Source organism: Argiope bruennichi, chromosome 8, assembly GCF_947563725.1.
Source record: "Argiope bruennichi chromosome 8, qqArgBrue1.1, whole genome shotgun sequence".
Lineage (NCBI taxonomy): Eukaryota > Metazoa > Arthropoda > Arachnida > Araneae > Araneidae > Argiope > Argiope bruennichi.
Window position 1 is genome coordinate 29,656,617 of NC_079158.1, and position 22,738 is coordinate 29,679,354.

The 22,738-nt window shown below is 29.7% G+C and overlaps 1 protein-coding gene across 1 annotated transcript in view; it reads right to left on the reverse strand.

The window, feature by feature from the left end:
- LOC129981837 (cell adhesion molecule Dscam2-like) overlaps positions 1–22,738 on the reverse strand; it is a 78,952-nt gene that overhangs the window by 14,912 nt on the left and 41,302 nt on the right. The window contains exons 3-8 of the mRNA XM_056092860.1: positions 13,921–14,046; positions 10,568–10,711; positions 9,100–9,238; positions 6,952–7,100; positions 5,439–5,570; positions 2,212–2,376 (exon numbers count right to left, since the gene is read on the reverse strand). Coding sequence (XP_055948835.1) covers positions 2,212–2,376; positions 5,439–5,570; positions 6,952–7,100; positions 9,100–9,238; positions 10,568–10,711; positions 13,921–14,046 — 855 coding nt within the window. The remainder of the gene's footprint in view (positions 1–2,211; positions 2,377–5,438; positions 5,571–6,951; positions 7,101–9,099; positions 9,239–10,567; positions 10,712–13,920; positions 14,047–22,738) is intronic.

Sequence of the window (22,738 nt, forward strand, 5' to 3'; positions counted from 1 at the left end):
TGTAAAAAATATACATAGTTTTTCGAATCCTTGATACGTAACCTTTTACGTATTTTTACGAATATATATAAAATATACGAATTAAGGTTCACCAAAGATGTATTATAGATCTTTGGTAAAAGACCATCTATTTTATAAACAATTCATAATTTTGTCTATAAGTTTTCAAGTCCACCAGTTATTACAAACTTTTAAAGAAAGTTAAAAAATTATAAAATTAGTTGAGTTATATCTATTCGTGTATTCACCTCTAACATTGAACTTCAAAATAAAAATTTTCATTCATAATGATCTCGCTGAAATAATTTCCTCTTTCTACGGTGAAATACTGTTTTCCAAAAGAATGTGATTAATTCATAAATCTAGTCACTCCCAGTCCAGGTTAATGTTCTTTCTACGAAGCAGTGGCGTGATAACAAATATTTGCCAAAAAAGTATTATAATTATACGCCTGCTTGGAAGAAACTACGAAATATTTCTCTTTACATATAATTTTAAGAAAATGATTCATGCCACTTTTGTCTTCCACAACATTTATTTATTAACTGCTTTTGACAGCTTCTCTAACTTGAGAAAGATTTTTTTTTTTAGAATATTATGAAAGAAAAGATAAAATCATGTATGCAGTTCCACAACTCATTTTATTTTTCTCAAGAATACTTTGGTGGTACGATATCCCGTTATTATTATATTTTACTACTAAATCCTTCCATTAAAATTTAAATATTTTGGTTTCTGTAAAATGGTAAGATTTTTTTTATAAATAAGCAGAAATAAAAAAAATGGTGGTTAACACTCTGTTGAAGGATCTAAGCTTAATCTTTTCACTTACAATGAAGCATGATGTGCATTGAATTAGTGAATTTCCAATATTTAAATAGGAAATTACATGCATTAATTTAATACAATTTTATGAAATAATTTTAAAAACAAAAATCACTTGAGAATGTTACAATATCTCGAAAGTCCTTTATATTATTATAGGGATTGGATTAACACTAAATTTGCCGAAGAAGATCATTATTTAATTAAGAGATTAAGTAAATGCTTAGATAAAGAGATTAAGCTAAATTATGCCAGTGATTCTGAAAATTATTTTCATTTTCTTTCAGTCTGAAAAATTGAATTGTCTTCTTTTTCTACGGTTTTACGGAGTTTCTAACTCCTCTGTATTCTAAATATCGACAATAATAAGATCATTAAAGTTTTTCAGTCTAGTAATAATTTCAAACAATCTGTGAATTTGGATGTAAAGGATCTCAGTCAGTACTTTTTGTTATCAATTTGATTGTTTACATTTTTAAAAAAAGTAAAAATTTTTAAACATAATTTGTGTGAATCATTAATTTTAAATTTCAAAGTTCATATAGCAATTAATGGATTTAAAAATTAATTCATGCAAGTCTTTTTTTCATTAAAATTTTGCAGTCAAATTTCATTAAATTTTTCATTTGATTAACGTTGTAAGGATTTTGAATAATTTTCAAGTTGAATGTAACTGAACTTAAATAAATTTTTTAATTTAAAAACTTGTACATATTTTTCAGTATAAAATTATGATAATACATACATCTTAATACATCTCACATAATAAAACATATTTCAACAAATTCGTTAGATTTTCTGGCAGTTAAATTTTCAATCTAAATAAATGTTTTTAAAAATCGTAATTCTGTGGAGTAAAGGAAATGAAAGTACTGCTAATTAATTCCGGTAAAATTATTCCGAGCAGTCTGTGTCTGAGAAAATCATAAAAATATATTTTTATTGTATTTCTGATTTTTTATCGTATTTCAAACAAGCAAAACTTATTTATATAGCACTTCATATCGCTTTTATAAGTGCAGTAACTATTATTTCGAGGAATTAGGATTTACTTTTGAAAAAGGCACATGCAGTTTACAATGAAAAGCCGAAACAATTTCAATTCGTTTTGCATAAAACTACTTATATATATATATATATATATATATATATATATATATATATATATATATTCATTATTTTTTCGAACAATGGGTCATTTGAATTTTCTCTTATATTTTATGAAAATTTACATCTTAAAATGAATAAAATGAGATTGGCTGCTAATAATGAAATTGCATCAATCTCTGGTTTTTGGAAATTTAGCAGCGTATTTTGATATACTCAAAAGTATTTCAAAACTTTTTGTCAATCAATTGAATCTAAATCGTAAAAATATGAACTCACTGTCCTCTGCTGTGGTGAATCTAACAGGTACAGAGGGAGTGCTGGATCCGAACTCATTGTCAGCGATAACTCTAACAACGTATGATGTTCCCGGCCTGAGGCTTGTAAGGAGGTGAGAATTCTTTTTGCTCTCGACAGTTTCCTCTTCTAATTTAGGAGTTGAACCTATCAAAATAAGAGACATTGAAAGCATTCGCATATGAAGTCATTTTTCGACCAATAGAACTGAAAAAAATTGAGGACCTATCTGGGAAATAACAACAACAACAACAAAAAAAAAAATGAAGAATTTATTATATCTGAACGATAGCTGATGCACGCTAGCCAGATTTCTATTAATTCATTATGAAACTTCCATAATTTTGGAATTTTTTTTTCAGTATTCTTTTGATATTGGGATGAATTATTATTAAACCAGATGAAGTGATTTTTACTTTGGAAATTATGGTGCTATTGGTTAATTCGTTCGATTGTTTCATTTGTGATTTTTCTGATTTAAATAGCATTTTCTTTTATGTTCTTTTGTAAATGTAATGTTTAAGATTTGTTACCATGTTAAACATTAATTGTATACTCGATTTATTTATTCTTTATTTATCTCCAAAACGAATATGGTAAAATAAACCAAATCTTGTATGCCTAAAATGTAATTTTTTCAAAAAAATAATTTTTATTACTCTTTCGTAGATTCTTTAACAATGCAGTTTTTGCTGGTGAAATGTTTTTATGAACCCACTATCTGAAAGTAACAAAACTATTTGTGTTTACAATCAAAATGCTATATATTGGATTTAAAGCTTCACTTGCGAGTTGTTTTTTATTTGCTTTGTTAATTTGTTTGAATAAATTATTTTTGTTACTTTTTATACAATTTTATTCCTTTTTTACAGTATTAAAGGTGATTAATGTTACTTTAAAGGCCCAGAGAGTCAAGTGAGTTCTTTTTTCTGTTATGGAATGATGTGCTTTTTATTTGTAGGTTTTTTAAAAATTGTTCACATTCATTTTATATGGTGTCAGTGTGAACGATGGAAGCCTGGCGCTTAAACAATGTCTAAGCTAAAGCTAATTGATAATATTTTATAAATAAATATATATAGGATTATAAAATATTTAGAGTTTATAAATATTTTATATTCCTTTAAGGTAAAAACTTTTCTTCCCAAGACAAGGCTCCTAGTTAATGAAAAAGTAATGTTGGCCGTCGTTATCAACTCCAAATTCATATAAGATGTATGTCAGCGACTCTGAAGGTTACAGAAAAGACATTTCATATTTTAAGAGTATAAATAACTATTAGATAAGTAATAATAAACATGGAAGTAACAAGTAATTAATAATATTTTTTTTTAGAATTCAGATACCTATTTTCAGACACTTCCCTGAATTTCGCCTACATATAGATTCTTTTTAATACTCCTTTAGTTTACTATTAATATCGATTTTTGTAATTATTTACAAAATTTACAAAAACAAAGTTAAATTATCTTCTAAATATAAAATCTTCCAAGCTCTTGTTCAAGTATTTGAAGCTTAACATTTTTTTAGCGTATTTTTGAAATAGAGAAATTTTACCTAAACTGAATAATTAGATACTTTGGAGAACATTTTTACAATGATTCATGAAACAATATCTCTTAACGAAAAATATTGATAATGGGCAATAAATTTAAACATGCTCAGGTAAATGAATAAAAATAAATAATTGCATACCTTAAGAAACAAAGAAAAAAACAGGAGTTCGAAAAAAAAAATTTCCAACTTTTTTGGAAGTCGAAGTTATTTTTAATGTTGTTGCCATGTACAAGCCCACTGTTACTAAGACAGCGATTTTTTTTTTTTTTTTAGTAGCGCCAACTAGGACCAAGAGTACGACTTAGCAACTCACGCATTACTCATTCGCTTGCACGACCCCTTTTTACAGAAGAGCACATTTACACATCTCAGAGATATAACAACGAAAGAACAACCATGCCCAAACCGGGACTCGAACCCAGGACGCCCAGATCACGGAGAAGACGCACTACCCCTATGCCAGGACGCCGGCGTAGTTTTTAATTCTCAACTTTAAGCGCATAACATTTGCATAAATGCGTCCGTTTATCTATGTCAGTTCTGAGACTAAGCGTAAAAAAAATAAATTCCATTACCTGTTCTAGTAATTGGATCTAAATACACCAAAATATATTAGCAAATTTATCTTTTAAATCTTCATTCGCATTTTTTAGACACAACTTATAAGAAAATCAGCGTTTCATACTGGAAACATAAGAGCCAATGCTATGTCAAATAAGCAAGTTAAAAAAATTTAGACTTCTAATGAGTATTATTTTAAATATAGAAAGGGTTCTGACAATATGTGTAGCTAAGTCGTTCTCTTGGCCCTAGATGGCGCTACTATAAAAACAAGCGACGTTTCCCCGCCGGCTTAAGATCGCTGTCTCCGTAACAGCGGGCTTGTCCATGGCAAGTGCCATAAGAAACAACAACAAATATAGAAGAATTTCAATTAATGTAGAGAGAAGGATTTCAAAATTATGTTTTTAGGTCATAAAATCTAAGGAGATTAACAGATCAATCCAACGGATCTGTTATTTTATCTAAACAACCGTGAATCTGGTCGCATTTGGGATAAATTGGATGAGTATTTATCATTGGATGAATATTTAGGAAGAAAATTTACTCAACATTAAAAAAAACAATTTAACTGTCATGGTTTCGTTTAAATGTAATTAGATGCTAAAAATCAACTTTCTTTATCGAGGATTTATCGTCCAGAAAGTAGATTAATAATCAAATATAATATTGTTGTTGTTTCTTATGGCACTTGCCATTGTCAAGTCCGCTGTTGCGAAGACAGCGATTTTAAGCCGGTGGGGGAGCGTCTCTTATTTTTATAGTAACGCCAACGAGGGCCAAGAGTACGACTTTGCTATTCACGCATCACTCATTGGCTTGCACAATCCCTTTTTACAGGTGGGCAAATTTACACATCTCACAAATAGAACAACCATGCCCAAACCGGGACTCGAACCCAGAACACCCAGATCACGGGGAAGACGCTCTACCCTATGCCAGGACGCCGGCAAATATAATATTGAACTCGTAGTTATCAGAGAGATGATAGATAATTAAAAAAAAAATTCCAACATAGACTTGTGTTTAAACAAATATACACAAAAGTTTATCAGAATAATCGGATTATTACCATGTTGTTATTTTTTTACCTGTGTCTCTCCAGTATTGAACGATGTAGCGAGTAATGGGACTGTTTCCTGCATAAGGGGTGGTCCATTCAACTGTGGCTTCTGTTCTTTCTATTTGTTTTATGAGAATGTTCGATGGAGAGGCAGGAGGTTCTGAAAATGATAAATAAAGAGCTTTCAGAAATTTTTAATTGAATATTACAGAAAAAATGTCAGATTAGATAACAACTATTCTAATTTTTATATCGTTATCGATTCGAAATTAATTACTAAGGCATGAATATACTAGACACTTTGTATAGAATAAGGACAATAATTAATATAGTATGAATAGAATAATAAAATACAATAGTATAGGATACTGTAATGCATATATAACTAAATATAAAATAATGACTATACAATAATTTCGCTCTTTTTTATAACATTATTTTCATTAAAATTTATTGATATATTTAATTTTTTCCCCCTAAATTCCATTTGAAATCCGTTCTTAAACTATTATCATCTATTAGTATCACTTCCATCAGAATCTTCAGCACCATTAAAGAAATATTGTTATGAAATTTACGGGGGTTCGTTTGGATAGTGGGAGTTATATGGTGCTCCACTAGGCCCTGGAAGACGAGTTCTTCACTGTCGCTTCCGACTACGACTCAATTCACACTCGATTCACCACTCCCCGGCAGCTGCGGGTGCTTCCTTTTATAGGTCTCAGGAGGCGGGGCTAGAAGCCTCTCAACCAATCAGGAACGTTCGAGACGTATCTTCGTTCCTACTGGACGGATCGGGAAAATTCTCCATGTTTCGGGTATAATCAATTTTGGCGCCAAAGTCGCCAATTCGCCAAGCTCTGGGACCTCCTATGGAACCGACTATGCTGGGAAGCCACCTCACAGATTCGTAACAATATAATGCGAAACCTAACTGAATTTTAATGCTTTAAATAATTATCCGTTGAAGTCATATTAAATCAAACGGCAGTTTACTTTCTGCCACAATGCTTTAGATTTCTACATTTATTTGTTCACCGATATGAGGGAAGAGTCATGGAGTGTTTGAACTTAAAAGTTCTTAACCTCTGGGTATAACAAATGAATAGAATAATGGTATGGCAATGAAATTACTTTGTAATTGGTTGTAGATGATAAATGGAAATTAACTTATTAGATAAAAAACTACTAATAAATATCGAAAAATGAAGAGAAGAAAAGAAGAATAAATTACATGAATTAATTTTGGCAAATTCAGTCTAGAGTCAAATTGGTGGTAAAGCTATGGAGATGACAAGGTTGCTTAAAATTTTTTGGAAGTGAAAGGTCGTAATCTTCAATTTCTTTCATTGTGATGTTATCATTTTTACCGATTTTTTCAAAGAAACATGTTGAGTGTTTCTTATGGAAGTTTTGCAAGGTTGCAACAAAAGAATCTTTCAAGGTTTAATATATAACATGAAGGTAATTTCGAAGGATGGAAGTTGAGGATTATAGAGGACAACTTTAACCGTATAGCCATTTTCTGAATAAGTTCTTACCTAAAACGAGTAATTTGATGGTTTTATCTTGTTTTCCGTAGCTGTTGGTGGCAGAGCAGATATAGATGCCGGCGTCCTTGCTCATCACTCGTGAAATATAGAGTTCCGAGAGAAGACCGTTTGGGAGAGGAGTCTCTTGAATTTTGTACCTAGAAAGCAAATACGAATTTAGATAAGCATTAAGAAATTTCTAAAATAACACTGAGATTTAATCCGAACCATCATGACCGCTATGGTCCGCCCTGCAATATATGCTAAGTAACCTAAAAAGTAAACCCCTGGTCATGATGGTCAGTCCGGAATGACTGGGTCACCATGACAATAACATGTGAGTGTGTAGTAAATTAATGAATGGCCATCACTATCTGCATGCTCAAATTATTCTTGAAGAAAGTATGCCTCCTCCTTGAATGTGTGGGAGAAACTACCACATCCTAGATGAATCGAGAATCGGCATACTGAATCAAGATATTTACTAAAGATGTTAACTAAAGTGGCTACTCCCTCCCGTTCTAAGGCATTTGGAAAAATTGAATGATTAGAAATCCATAAAAACATATGCGGGAACTGGCTGAGTACAATGGGTCATCATCGGCTAAGATATGATCTCTCCAGTAGGAAGGACGTGCCGTCGTCGATGGAAGGTAACCCAACCCTCTCTTTTTGTATACCCTTCAAGGTTATAAGAACCCTGAATATTATAGAAACCAAAAACGTCTCATCCCCATATTCGAGGTTCCCCCCATAGGACATAATTATAGAATTTATCAAATGTTCTCACACACACACAAATATATATATATATATTTTAAAGATAGTGATCGTGTAGACATCAATCACATCAATATTTCAATTTATATTCCATTCATTTCGTAGCCATTCCATTTGCACATATTTCGTGCCCTGCATGCATAAATGTCTCACATCTTTATAATACATGAAAACTAATTGCTACGCATCTATGAAAAATAAATTATTCACTTTCCAATTGATACTTTTTTTTAGTCCAAAAACGCAAGCATGTTATTTTGTGCTACATGTTTTAATTTTTTGAATTATGTTTTCCGTCTACAAAGAGAGTCATGAAACTTTTATTTAACTAACGTTTTTCAGCTTGCCCCTCAATATCAGCAATAAAAAAACCCAAGAAAGGCATTTTAATTAATATATTTTATTAAAATCTATGGAGTCACTGTAACAAATTTATATTTCCATTAACTATTAACTAAAACACATTAATACACTCATTAAGATGACTTTATTTAGAGTCGTGTAAAAAATATTTCAATCAGAAAAGGGAGTCGGCTAAATCCCTTTCAAATAGAAAAAAATGTAGTAAATGGAACAAGTTGAAGATATTTTTTTTAAACGGAACATTCCCATTTTGCATCAAAGTTTCGTCTAAAATTTCATGAGTGTTGCCTCGCATGAATATCACAACTTTATCCAGAGCAAGTAAAAATAAATGCCCCGATTTCATAGGTGTATTCTGTAAATTGTAATAAATGTATTTATTAAAAACGTACATATATGCAGAAGTAATATAAGCAAGTTTTGAAAAGTCGCCAAAAGATGGCACTGGAAGTCGAAATCGTCATCAGCATTTCTGCGCAAATAAACCGGGTAGGAAAACAACGCCTTCGCAAAATGGCGACGCAACTTCAAAATGTGTTTTGTGTGCTTCAGTTTCATGTTATCAAATCTATTATCACTGTTCAGCGACCGTTCTGAACAAAATATGGACAGACAGGGCCGGATTATAAGGCAGTCCGTCATTGTTACGCAAAATTTGAAGAGACAGGCTGCATTTTTAAAGAAAAATCTGCATGCCGTCCTTCAAAACTTCAAAGTTAGGCAGGAATTAGATTTCAGATTAGATTTCAGGAATTAGATGTATGCCTGATAACAAATAGAGCACATTGTGAGGAATATATTCAAAACTTTCTTATATTACCTCTGCATGTATGCACATTTTTAGAGAAAAAAATTTATTTGCGTAGTGCACCTATGAAATTGGGACATTCATTCTTAACCTGTATTTAATTAATAATTTTCATTGAAAGATCTTAAGACTTTTTTTAAAAGATAAAATAAAACCCTTGCCACGGTAGGCTTCGAGTTGTCTAAAAGCAAAATGATAACTCCTACCTACTATCAGTATTATCCATGTACTCTTTGGTCCATTTCACTTTGATGGGCGAGTCTCCAGTAATGTCACATCGCAGAACGGCCGAGTGTCCACTTCTGGCTTTCTGAAGGTGATAGGCCTCGTGGAACTGTGGAGGAACTGTTGGAAAGAGCATGCGTTAGCAAAAAGAAAAGAGCGCTTAGCATAAAATAATGCAATTATCAATTTCTAAAATTTATACCAACTCACTTCTTAAAACGATATAATTAATATGTAATAAGAAATTCACGAAACGCATAAAATTCTCTGAAGTATTCAAAAGATATATTTTAAGGTGAAACAAATAGAAATCACTTCCGAACTTTCAAGTGTAATAAATTAATTTCTTAACAAGGCCTTTTTTCTTGGCAAAAAAGTATTTGTTTAACTTCTTTCTTTCTTTCAAAATCTGCAAATAGTATACCAGCAGACTTTTCTTCTCAACGAACGAGTTGATATAACTGCTGTTCCATTAAGTCGTTAGAATACCTTCGTATGCATCATTTCTAGAAACCCTAATCACACTATAAATCATTTAACATCCCTTAATAATACTGTATCACTGCATGTGCGGCTGTTAAAGTAGGAATAACAGTTAAAGAATAATATTGTATCGCTGCATATATAATTGTTAATATAAGAAGAACAGTTAATCTTAACAGTTAGTTGGTCTTTTTTCCCCCAATGACATGAAAACGAGATAAGTGTTTTCCTATTTAGTCTTCAAAATTCCTACTTTAAAAGGATATGTTATATTTCGCCTCGCGGTATCTGTATGCAGAACATACAGAACAAAACAAAAATAAAATATAACGAGGTTATTTATGTCATTAGGATTCATTATGAGAGACATTATGAAATATTTTTTAAAAAACATATTTCTACAATAACATGCTCATCGAAACCTAATAATGGCTAATAACAAAATTAATTAATTCATTTTTATGAAGAATTTTTAAAATTAATAATTCTAAAATAAATGTTAAGGATAAAATTATGGAAAACTTATTTGATTATTAATTTGTTTCATTATTCAATTTTTATAATTATTTATGTTAATTGCTATGTTATGTTAGTTATATAATCGTTAAAATATTCCATATTTTTTTCATTGGAATTTTCTTCAGTACTCGAAGAATATTTTCAGTTTTCTTATTTCCATAGAAAACTAATATCAACAAAAGATAGACAACACTAACAGAAAAAATATAGATATTAACTAAATTCATCGATGACTACATTTATAGAATTTCAAGTAAATGTAATTCGATTATGAGTATATCTATCATAGTTCAAAATTTAATTGAATCATTTATTATAATGTAAGCGAGCGTGCTGCCACATTGTAAACTTTAAATATATTTATTTCATCATGTTAATAGAAGGTTCTGCAAATACGATACTGTCTCCGAAAGACAGCTGTTTTGTACTGCTGAACAAAATATTTACCGTGAACAATTACCGTGACTGTTTTTTTGATATTTTCGCCAATTCCGTTGGAAGCGCTGCATTCATATTTGCCGCCGTCATCCGAATGGACGTCCATCAAAATCATGCTTCCATTTATCAGTGTGCGGTGGCGCCCTCCATTGGCTGAAAGAGGAAAAAGATACGGTAAGAAATTAATATTTGCAAAAATTTCCGTAAGCATTTGTTTTATATCGAATAAAGATAAAAAGGTATTTATCAATAATTTTAAAATTATGAGTTTAAAGAAAATAAGATTTGAAGCAAAAAATATTTTGTTTTAATTAAGTACATTAAATTAATAAACCTTTAAAATTAAAATTTTCTTTCTTATTTTGAAACTACAATTAAAAAATATATATATATAATTTAAATATGAATTTTTGCTTCGAACATAAATTTTACATCGTATATATGAAACCTTTTTCTTCCCCAGAATAATATTTCAGAGGCGTTTTTAATTCATAAAATTAATATAAAATACAATATCAAAATAAATATACTCTTTTACAGTAAAAAGTAGTTAATTATATCAATGGTAAATTTGTGACTCTTAAGTTAAAAAAATTAGTTATAGAACTTCTAAGCAAATAAATACACATATATTTAAAAATCCTATCATAAATAATATATATATATATATATATAGTAAACTCTGTATAAACATTCTTTAAGATATTCTATGCAATTTTAACGAGTATTTTTCAAATTGTTAACTGCACAAAAAACCAAGGCCGTTTTATTAAATAGGCAAAGTAAACAATTGCCAACTTCGCTTAGAAAAATTGTGAAGCCGGAGAGAATTAGGACAAGGGCGGTATTTTGAAAGTTATTAAATTTTGTAGGGTTTTTTTTCTCAGTAAATTATAAAAGCTATAAAGTCAAACATATTCAAATTAAAATCAAGAATTATTTAAATTAATTTTAGAATATTATTCTAGTGAAATTCCTAATTAATTATCAATATCAAGTTTTATATCACATCATTTTACATTTCTAAAAAAAAATTGGTGCTTTATAATCCCCCCCCCCAAAAAAAAAATATCCAATCCTTATATTAGTTATTATTTGATCTAGAAAAGTTTTGAAATTTTTTTTCTCACTATTTTGCTTAAAATGAAAGTTGATTATTTTTTTAATAAGTCATATACTGAAAGCAACTTTTTAGAATGTAATCAGCATTTAAGAGTTTTAAGGTTTTAGTTCGTCAACATTTGCTTATAGTAAGATTAAACTAAAATCGATTAAAAATATTTGGCTTTGAAAGTTTGGAAGGCAAAAGCTCCCCCCCCCCCTGATTTGCAATGCCTAAGGGCTTTTAGAAGGTTTCATTCAACCTTGACAAAGGGGGGGGGTGTGAAGAAATGCCGAATTGGTGCAATAAATAGGTATTGGACCTTAAATTAAGTTTAAAATATGTATATTACAATAATTTATCATTTATCAAGTTCCTTCTCCCATAGACGGGGATGGGGGTGGGGAATGGGCAGATATTTATTCGTAACATTTTAGTGAAATATTTTCAATAACTCTCTAACTCGTACTGAAAAATGTAAGAAAAGCACTTGGAATTTTGTGGCCCCACAGTCATTAACATAATAACTCCATATGTGATTATAATTTACAAAAGATGAGTTTTCTTCTGTTTCAAATGAGAAATAACGCAGATGTTGGTAACTTCAAAAAAAAAAAAAAAAAAAAAAAGGAATCAATTTCAGTAGAAGTTAAAGAAAAAATAGTACTGTGAAAGTAATATTTTACATTAAATTTTCCTTATTATTCTACATTCTTATATTATGTAATCAAAAGTATTGCATGGCATTTAATCACGATTCATGCTATAAAATATTTAGTCAATACCCTTTTCATAAGTATTTTATATACGTTTTGTCAACATGTAAATAAACATATCAAGTCTGCAAATATTCACTTGTAAAATTTATTACTTTTAATCTAATTTGTATAACAATGATTTTTTGTGTAATTAATTATTTAACTCTTAATAATTCACTTAATATTATAGTTATCAGTTTTAGAATGTTTCCAACTGTAATTATCAATGTTTAAAAACATTGAGCATGCCAATAACATTGAAATTCGATAACAAAACTGAGTGGATTATTAAAACAAGTAACAATTCTAATACACATATGATTTGAAAACCACAAAGTTTGTATAAACTTTGTCTGCAATGTGTCATGGATCCTGTCCATTTCCTTTAAGAGTACGTGACCGAATCAAAACTTTAAAATCAGTTTTTATTTTATTTCATTGCTAAGAATGTTATAAATGAGTAGTTGTTCCTTATTTTTTTTTATATTTGTATTAAAAATATGTTTTTATTTCATTTCATTGCTAAGAATGATATAAATGAGTAGTTGTTCCTTATTTTTTTTTATATTAGTTTTAAAATCAGTCTTATTTTATTCTATTGCTAAGAATTTTATAAATGAGTAATTGTTCCTTATTTTTTATTAGTTTTTAAAATCAGTTTTTATTTTATTCAATTGCTAAGAATTTTATAAATGAGTAGTTGTTCCTTCTTTTTTATTATATTAGTCTTAAAAATATGTTTTTATTTCATTTCATTGCTAAGAATGATATAAATGAGTAGTTGTTCTTTATTTTTTTATATTAGTTTTAAAATCAGTCTTATTTTATTCTATTGCTAAGAATTTTATAGATGAGTAATTGTTCCTTATTTTTTATTAGTTTTTAAAATCAGTTTTTATTTTATTCAATTGCTAAGAATTTTATAAATGAGTAGTTGTTAATTCTTTTTTTATATTAGTCTTAAAAATATGTTTTTATTTCATTTCATTGCTAAGAATGATATAAATGAGTAGTTGTTCCTTATTTTGTTTATATTAGTTTTAAAATCAGTTTTTATTTTATTCAATTGCTAAGAATTTTATAAATGAGTAGTTGTTCCTTCTTTTTTTTTAAATATTAGCTTTTGATTCAGAGGATGAGCCAAATGTCTCTATTCAGCTGAAATTCAAGAAGAAAATTAGGAAAGAGAAAAAAAAAATCAAGTCATGTTTTATAGAGTCTAAATATACTTTGCATGCTTTGAGATGCCGCCTGAAAGTAATACAAGCTTTTCCTTTTAGATCACTCCTTCGATTGAGCTATCTTCTAAGCTTTAATTGAAGTAGCTTAATGAAAAAAAAAAGGATTTTATCTCATCTCTCTTACACGAAATGTTTCAAGAACTGAGAATCATTAAATCTAACGACTTCAGTTTGCATATCGAGATAAGAGGCTTCATTCAATAAGCGGCCATTCACTTTTTGTACGCATTCAGAACAAGGATAGTATTTCGACGTACTCACTTTCACTGGACACCTTTGTCCACTGAATCTTAGGAGATGGGATTCCCGTTGCTGAGCAGTCCATCCTAAGGTCACTTCCGTACACCACTTCCGCGTCATCTGGTAGCACATTCCATTCGGGACGTTCTGAAATAATAAATAAAAAAACATATCAAATTTAACTTCAAATCAAATGTAACTTTGAATAAATAAAGCATTGTAAAAAAACAAGAAAAACTTGATTCTGTTTAAATTTTCCATCAAACTTGTCGTCTGCAATTCATTTACGGATAATAGTTGCCATTATTGATTGATTAAAAAGTAAATTGTAAGTGATCTTTATAATTTATAAAATATGTCTCAAGTACAATTTTATGGGCTGTGGTCAAATATAGCTTTAACCCATTAATTGCCATTTTTTTTAAAGTTTTGTCCGGATGAGTTATATATGCACAAAAGATTGTGTAAGAGTATAATTATATTCAAATTATGTCTTGTTTTGAAAATATTTGATACTTTTGGTAAAGGGTATAAATAAATAAAATGATTGCAATAAAAATCAAAACACTGAGTGAGTAACAGATCATTACTATACTTGTAAACTTACTTATGCATGGTATTTCATTATAATATAAAAACTAAACCAAAAATATAATGCTTCACATATGACAATTACATTCAACGTTCAGACGAATTACAAATTTGTTCGCTTGCTGTAAAGAAATGAACTTTCTGCTACACACAATATTGACTGATACATATAACTAGACTGTCAGTAGGCCTTACTTCAGTATATATTCAGTATTCAGTATATTCAGTATATTTCAGTATATAGTCAGTATATTTTTGGCCCAGAGTGGTATAATATCTTCAAGTTCTCAAGTCTATTGCCGAGTATCCGCAACATCTTCAAACTATTGGCTCATCGAAGGTCATTCTAATTAATGCCCAAGGACGATGTAATTATATCGCATGCAATTATATTGCCATCTAAATGAGCAATATTTCAGAAAAGGAGTAATAAAATAACTAGAAGTAGACATTTTAGGACATAATACACCAAAAAAAAGCAACGTGAAAATTGTAGTTTTTGAATTCCTTCACCAGATGTCCACACTGTATCAATGGGGTTCAGTTAGATCTTTAACATCACATTTAACATATGTCGAATCACAAGACAAATCTTCGGCGGTATCAAGCCTCGTACAGTCAAACCTCTGATGCCGCAGCGGAAAACTGACCACCAGGGCAGAGTGGCTTTAGAAACTATTTGATACTCGTGAGGTCATCTACTAGTAATAAGTTATGAACTAACCATTGGATGGTTTGGAAACCAGGACATTGGACATTGGACCAGAACCAATGTCCTGGTGTCCGGATATCCAATGTCCGGACATTGGACACCAGGACATAGTTTGGAATACGATGATGTCAGTTATAATTTCTGTATTGTTTCACTCGATTTATGTCTTGACGGAAAACAAGAAAGAAGAAATACCCGAAATATCTATATATTCTTAGATGAAATTTTTGAAATGTTTTAGAGTGCAATTAATAAAATTTAGAAACTAGATGGCTCCAATATTCGATCTCAACGTTTTCGATCACACTATTTTTTTTAGCGATAGCTCTTGTTAAAAAATGAATATACAGATTATTTATTCACTGCTGTTAAATATAGCGTGAAATTCTATATATATATAAATATATTACAAGGTAAAACCCGCACAGATAGATAATAAAACTTCAGTAGACATATTCACTGTCAAAAATGCTTTTATGACAATAATTTACATTTGCTATAAAAATCATATATTTAAAAAAAATTCACTTGTAAAATTTGTATTTTTTTTTATTATAATGACCGGGTTTAAATCAGAACATAATCGGTTACAAGGTTTGAATCTCACAACATTTTTGTAAAAATTCGAAGAGTAAAATTTAAATGGATTTTCACCTTTAAGTTTGTTAACACGCTTACGAATGCGAATCAATTAAAAATATTATAATTTGCAACATTGTTTCTTATCATCATTAGTTTAAAATGAAGAGACAATTTTATTTACAAATATTCCACATTCATATATTTGTCATTAGCATCACTACTCTACTTATCACTTCACTTTACTTCGGAATCAAAATTTAACTTGCAGTAATGATAATCAAACATGATGATATTCTTGATGTTTCCAGTTAATTATTTTTCTGTTATTATAACCTATTTCTGAAGAGAATATGTAGCTATTATACAAAATATATGATGTAACATTTTCCAAATTCCATAAATATTTTAAAAAGTTACAAAAGATACACAATATCAAACAAATATCGATTACAACATAACTGCCATTTGTCTTCAAACATATTAAAACTGGGCGATGTTTTATTCCTGATGGCAATGGCACAAAATTCAGGAAAACTTAAATGTGCAAATGTTATCAAATGTACATGTTAAAAATAATACAGACAAATAAAAAAAAAATATTTAAGAAAAAAACATTAAAAAAAAGAACTGAAGTTTATAATCAAAAAACGTTTAATTTACAAAAGTATTAAATATTTTACAAAGCAAAAATATTTTTAAAATTCCATGCTTTAAAAGCAAATAGAAAGGATAAAACAATAAAATTAAGATTTCAATCTGAAATTTAGTAAATCAAAATCATTTAAATTCAGAGAAATTATACTTGTGCCTACTATAAATCTCAAGTTTTGCAAATGTGCATTCTTAACGAGAGACATCAGATTACCCACGATATCTGCTCTTTAGAAATGAAAATTATTATTATGTAATCGTGTAACAGCTCTAACTTCCTGGTAAAGGTCATAACGTAAACAAGGAAATGCAAATTAAAGATGCATGGCATAAACTAAGGAAAGGATTAATCTTAATAAAGCATTTCCTTTTCTGGCTTGAGATCAGTTATAGACGGATAAAAAGCAGGTACGTATCATAATTCTTTCAAATTTCGTGTTAAGTATTTTAACTCTTTATGTTGGTTGGTACATATAACAAATCTTTCATATTTGATGAAAGGTATCATATTGTTTGGCATATTATCATATCGTTTGCATCGTATATTATCATATCGTTTCGGTACTTCATCCTCTGCGTTGCCAATTCAAATTAGATATATTTGTATACGTAAATATCTCAGAGCTCTAAGGTCTGATTTAAGCCGAATTTTTGAAAGAAACAAATGCTGGATAGAATTGAAGAATAGTTATGCATCCGATATCTTCTCAAACCGCAAAGAGCCAGTACAAAAACTGATCTGCAATACAAAGAGGCGATCTAAGCCAAAATATTCGGTTAGAAGTTGAAAATTTGTTAAAAACTGAAATTTATTCTAAGGATTACTCAAGGCAAATTACTATATATGGCATTGCATATATATTCTATCGACAAGTTTATAGTAACTAGTTTATTTAATTTATTTGAACGTTTTTAGCTGGCGCCAGGTTATAGATATGCTTTGAAATAATTATATTAGAAAATGAAAAGAACGCAAACAAGATATTCATTTCACTTTATTAGCAAATAATATAGCTATAAAAAGTATTAAAATGTCTGATTTTTCTGGCTTGGCAACTCAAAAAAGTATAGGTCAACTTTGAAACGATAACTCAAATAAGATATCTTTTAGCCATAAGATATCTAACAGCAATAAAAATTTATTTACATGCGAGATAAAAAAAATCTAACAATATCTTAATCTAAATAACAGAGCAATCAGTTCCATAGATTTTTATTAAACCTATGCTGCAAGAAGGTTGCATTTTCAGGGAAAATTGCGATATGCTTGTTTTGAACCAAGACGTTTCCAATTTCAGATATGATTTGTCTAAAAGGAAAAGCTTCTCTTCAGCTCCTTAAATGGTTTTCAGGAAAAGTTGCAGTATGCTAAGTTTGTACAAAGAATTTTTCAATTTTAAATACGCTTTGCCTGAATGAAAATGAGTACGTTACAAGGAATCAGCAGTCATTTTTCTCCGAAATTTGCATTTAATTAGCTTATATATCCAGCTTTATTGGTACAAAAAATTTCTTGGTATAAACTTAGATTACAGATTAGCATGAATCCTTGATTAAACTTGGTTATTTTATTTTACAAATCTTTTTACTAACATTACAAAACAAACATATATATATATATAAATTAAACTTTTTTTGGGTACAAATAATGTCGTATGCCAGTATTTCTTGAAAACGACGCTGTTATTGATCCTCATATTCACACTTCTCTGATGTTAGGGCACATTTCTTCATAACCTATTCCTTGGTTTAATTGATTATCTGTTTCATTTGTTCTTAAAAGCTTTATTTTTCTTACTTTCATTTGAATTTAATCGATGACTTATATTAGGCATCATTATTTATTCAGGTACCACTAAAACACAGCTGCAATTTCTTTAGTCTTTTCAGTTAAAACATTGTCCAAAATGTCACTTAACATTATGATTTTAATATACTTACAGGTACGAAAATGATATTTAACTGAAAAATAATTTTTCTATATATTTCAAATTAAGTTTGCTTTAGCGATTAGCTGGTTTGCCGGGGATATTAGTGATATTTAATTTCAGTTAAATCGATCAGATATAACTTCCGTGATTCCAACAAATTATCAGACATTAAAGCTGTATTTTTTAATTGTTTTTCATACTTTCTGTTCATTATGCACATAGGTTTTCCTTATGGAGACCAGACGCAAGCTTTATAGGGCAATTAAAAAAAAAGTGCGGTTAATTTATTTTGCAAATTTCGCGGCATTGCAATTCAATCTTTTATGTATCTTGCAGTTTACAAAGATTTAAATAGGAACCATCTTCTTTAGCTTACAATAATGTAATATAATCACGCGATTAAATCGATTAAATATTTAATGAAACAATATAAATGGTTTTATTTTTAGACAAAAATATAAATTTTGGAAAGTAGACAAAAAATATTTTTAAAAAGCTACCAAATTTCAGGGAAAAAAATATCACGACTATTAATTGGTATCATAAAAATAAATTTCAAAAAAAATTTTTTTTTTGAAATTTTGAAACGAAGTAAGAATTTCTGTGCATTAATAGTTTTGGAAGTTATCGCTGAAAAAAACCTGAAAATAAGATTAATTTTTAATTAATGAAAATTCTATTTAAAATGTCAAAATATCACTCCAAAGTATATAAGTGACAAATTTGATAGTCGTAAGTGAAACGGTCTGTAGAGCGCCAACACACACTAACATTCATCCTTGTTATTAAAAGAGATCATTAGAAAAACTAATAAACTCATGGCTCCAATCCCAACCGCTGGTTCGATTTTGCCAATTTTTGTTTCATATGAAAGCTTATATAAAGTGTAGGCCTATTTTTCTATCTTTTTTCGGCTTTGAGAAAAATCTACAGAACATTATTTCTTTGTACATTACTTATATAAGAAAACCTCAACAGTGTCCTCCACAACCACACTGCCATTCTCGGTAACTTTTAATTCATATTAAAGCTAATGACCCCTTGCTACGTAACTAATGGTTACTCATTCCCCAATATTTTCCATTCGACAGACATTGCAAAATAAAAATTTTACAGAGTTTTCAGATTTAACAATTGGATAGATTTCGCGAATTTCATTCGCTAAATAATTTTACCAGTTTACAAGCATAATGAACCAACCAGAATGTTCAATGCTTACAGCACAAATTTAATATAGTACTTTCTTTTGTTGAAGTAAGATGAAGTTCATCAATTAATATTACTAAATCAATCCCGTGCAATTAATATAATAGCTGGTCGCCAGAGGGAACCAATAAACTTTTTGGTTCAAATCGGTTATATCAAATTTCATTTTAGCTAAACCATTTCTAAGATTGTAGAAAATGATTACAACTTTACAATACACAATTCTCATACCTAGAAAATTTACTTTTCGTTTCAAATATTAAAATATACATTTTACGATAATCATTTTTATACTTAAAAATAATTTCTTTTGCCATTCCATAATCTCGTTTTTTTCAGTATCTATTAATTTCTTTCTTCAAAATCACTCGTATCTACCATAGCTATCTCTTTTTCTCTTTGCTTTTATAATAAAAAAATTCACAATAAAATGTAACAAAAATTGTCAAAGGGAATTCTAAAAAAGTCACAAATTAACGAGTTCGATCTGAAAGACTTCTAATATATCTACTGCACTGAGAGATGAAAACAAAATGGATAAAGTTAGTTTGAATTTCATTGCAACTATGAATGACATTGCCACAAATTGCATTAAAAATATTAAAAATTTCGGTAAATAACTTAAAAAATTATTAAAAATTTCTGGTAAAGTTGCAGAGAAGTGAATCTGAGATAACTGAAAAGGTATCATTTCATTTTTAGATGGTATAGAAATTTTTATGCAATAATTTGATCTGAAAATAGTGTGGAAAAAACGCTAAAGTGTTGGTTAGTTTCAAATCAATTGAATATCAATTTAACTTTTGTATTTTAGAAAGTTGATATAATTTTTTCTTTTGTCATCAATAAAAGCTTTTTCAAGTTATGTAGAAATCAGTTTTGTAGTCCAAAAAAAGAACAAATAAACATACCCTCAAACTCACCATGTCTTTTATTTATGTTAAATGGAACCATTGACAGAAAATGTTAAGTTTAGAAAAATAGCTAAGTATTTGAAAATGAGCTTTGTATTTTATCGTTTTGATGTCACTGAGTTCAAATGCTTTTAGTGTTAAATGCCTTTAATAGTAAACGGTGTATGCGGTGCAGACTCGAAAACAACTAGCACTTGTGTCTTGAAATTCACAAATTATAAATCAAATGAAATCACTATTATGTGAATAATTAGTTTAAAGTAATTAAAACAATAATCTTTTAATTTTTAGTTTTATTTCAAAGAAATATACATACTTAGAATCGTAATGGGGTGTAATGTAGCAGGCCTCCAAGCGGTGCACCCTGGTTAACACTATAACTACAACGGCTTTGCCTCCTGCCTTGTGTCTCGGACATATTGGAAGGCTGGAGATCCAATGGCGTCAAAGCCAATCTCTTGGGCATTTGTAATAAATAAATAGAATTGCAATGTGCCGATATTTGTTTTATACTATCCATTCTGATTTTAATCTTATTATACTCTAAAGTTTCGTGTTTTTTAAAAATAGTTTCGCCTTATCTGGGTATGTTGAATTACTTTTTCACTCCAAATAATGCTATCGATGGAAAAACAACAAGAGAAACATTAATACATTACGAAAGCATAATTTGAATTAACCACCCCTCGTAATCAACATATATATTTATATTCGGAATTTAATTAACTATTTAGGAACAGGTTGTTTTAAAATTCATATCACTTCGGGTAAGATAAGATATTTTCATTTACATTTCCTCATACAACTGCTTTATCATCACATTCTTAGTTACGGTTTGGTTTGGTTATATTAACGTCCCGTTTGAAGCAACACTAGGGCTATTTTGGGACGGACCTCGTAATTTCGAACCACGGTCAGATAACGAGGACGACACCTGAGTTGGCACCCCCCTCTCCACACCACACCAGCGGTAAGACGTTTGGTCATGATGGATTTAACGCGAAACAGACCCCCTTACACGACGGTTCTTCGGTGGAATCGGGTCACGAACCTGAGACCCTCCGGTTCCGAAGTCCAGACCTTACCACCAGACCACCGCGACCCTTACTTAGTTACGAGAAGTATAATTAATGTAGTAAGTGAATTTTATTTCTAATTTCTGGCTAGTTCAGACACCACACCATTAAATCCTTAAAAGCTTACTGTCCCATGCCATTTTATTGATTCAACTCACTTTATAGATAAGTTTAACCTCATATCTAATTATAGCATCTTATTCTAATATCATTTTTGGTAAGAAGTAAAAAAGATCGTGTAAACATATGAAGGCTCAAAAGTCACTACAAATTCGCCAATTAATTGAAAAAGAAAAAAAAAGCACTTCCAATATTTTTTCTTTAAAATTCCCTCTTAAAACAAAGAAAGAGTTTGAGATTTCATACATCCGTAATGTAAAGATTAACTGATCTCACTTCAATTTATTTATGATCTGAACTTAACCAATTATCGGATCACACGATGCCATAAAATTCTTTGCTGGAACATTTCCGCTACCATTTCCACTCATAAATTCTTTATTATTCCGTTCATTATTGTTAATCTGATACCAACACGTGCAACTTATTCATTTAGACAGTTCTGTCCATTGTTTTCCCACATCTGAATCTTAAATATCTCATTCCGTCTATTGAATAATACCTCGTTATCGGAAACAATCCAATTCGGCCATTGTCTTTCTCTCTCCTTCAGCGCTGCGGACCTCAGAGACACGAGCAGGGACAGCTAATAATTTATCCACTTTCTCTCCAGATGAAAAAATAAACAGATTGGACAGTGTTCTGCTAACTGGAGCTCGGATCATGGATCTGAAAAGCGTCTTTGCCATTCCTCCATCACACTGATTAGCATGTCCGGTTCCCTCGTAGGACCTTGGCTCTTGAATTATGTAGTCCAATAAACAGATCTGCGACAGATGGAAGAGAAAGACAAACACCGGTTCACTGGGTGGCCTCCTCGCACAAACTACGATTCATTTATTGGAAAAGATAGCTTATTCAAAAAGAAAGAGTTTGTTTCTCGTTTGTGGTAAAATACACTTACTATATTTTCTGATTAGTTTGTTTAATTAGATTAAGGTCATTCTTTGAAATAAGCTAAAGTAGAGCGAGTTCTTTAGATTTTAATCGTAATAGGATGAAGAATAAGAAATCTAAATCTACATTTTATTTATTTATTTGACCATACTGACATAT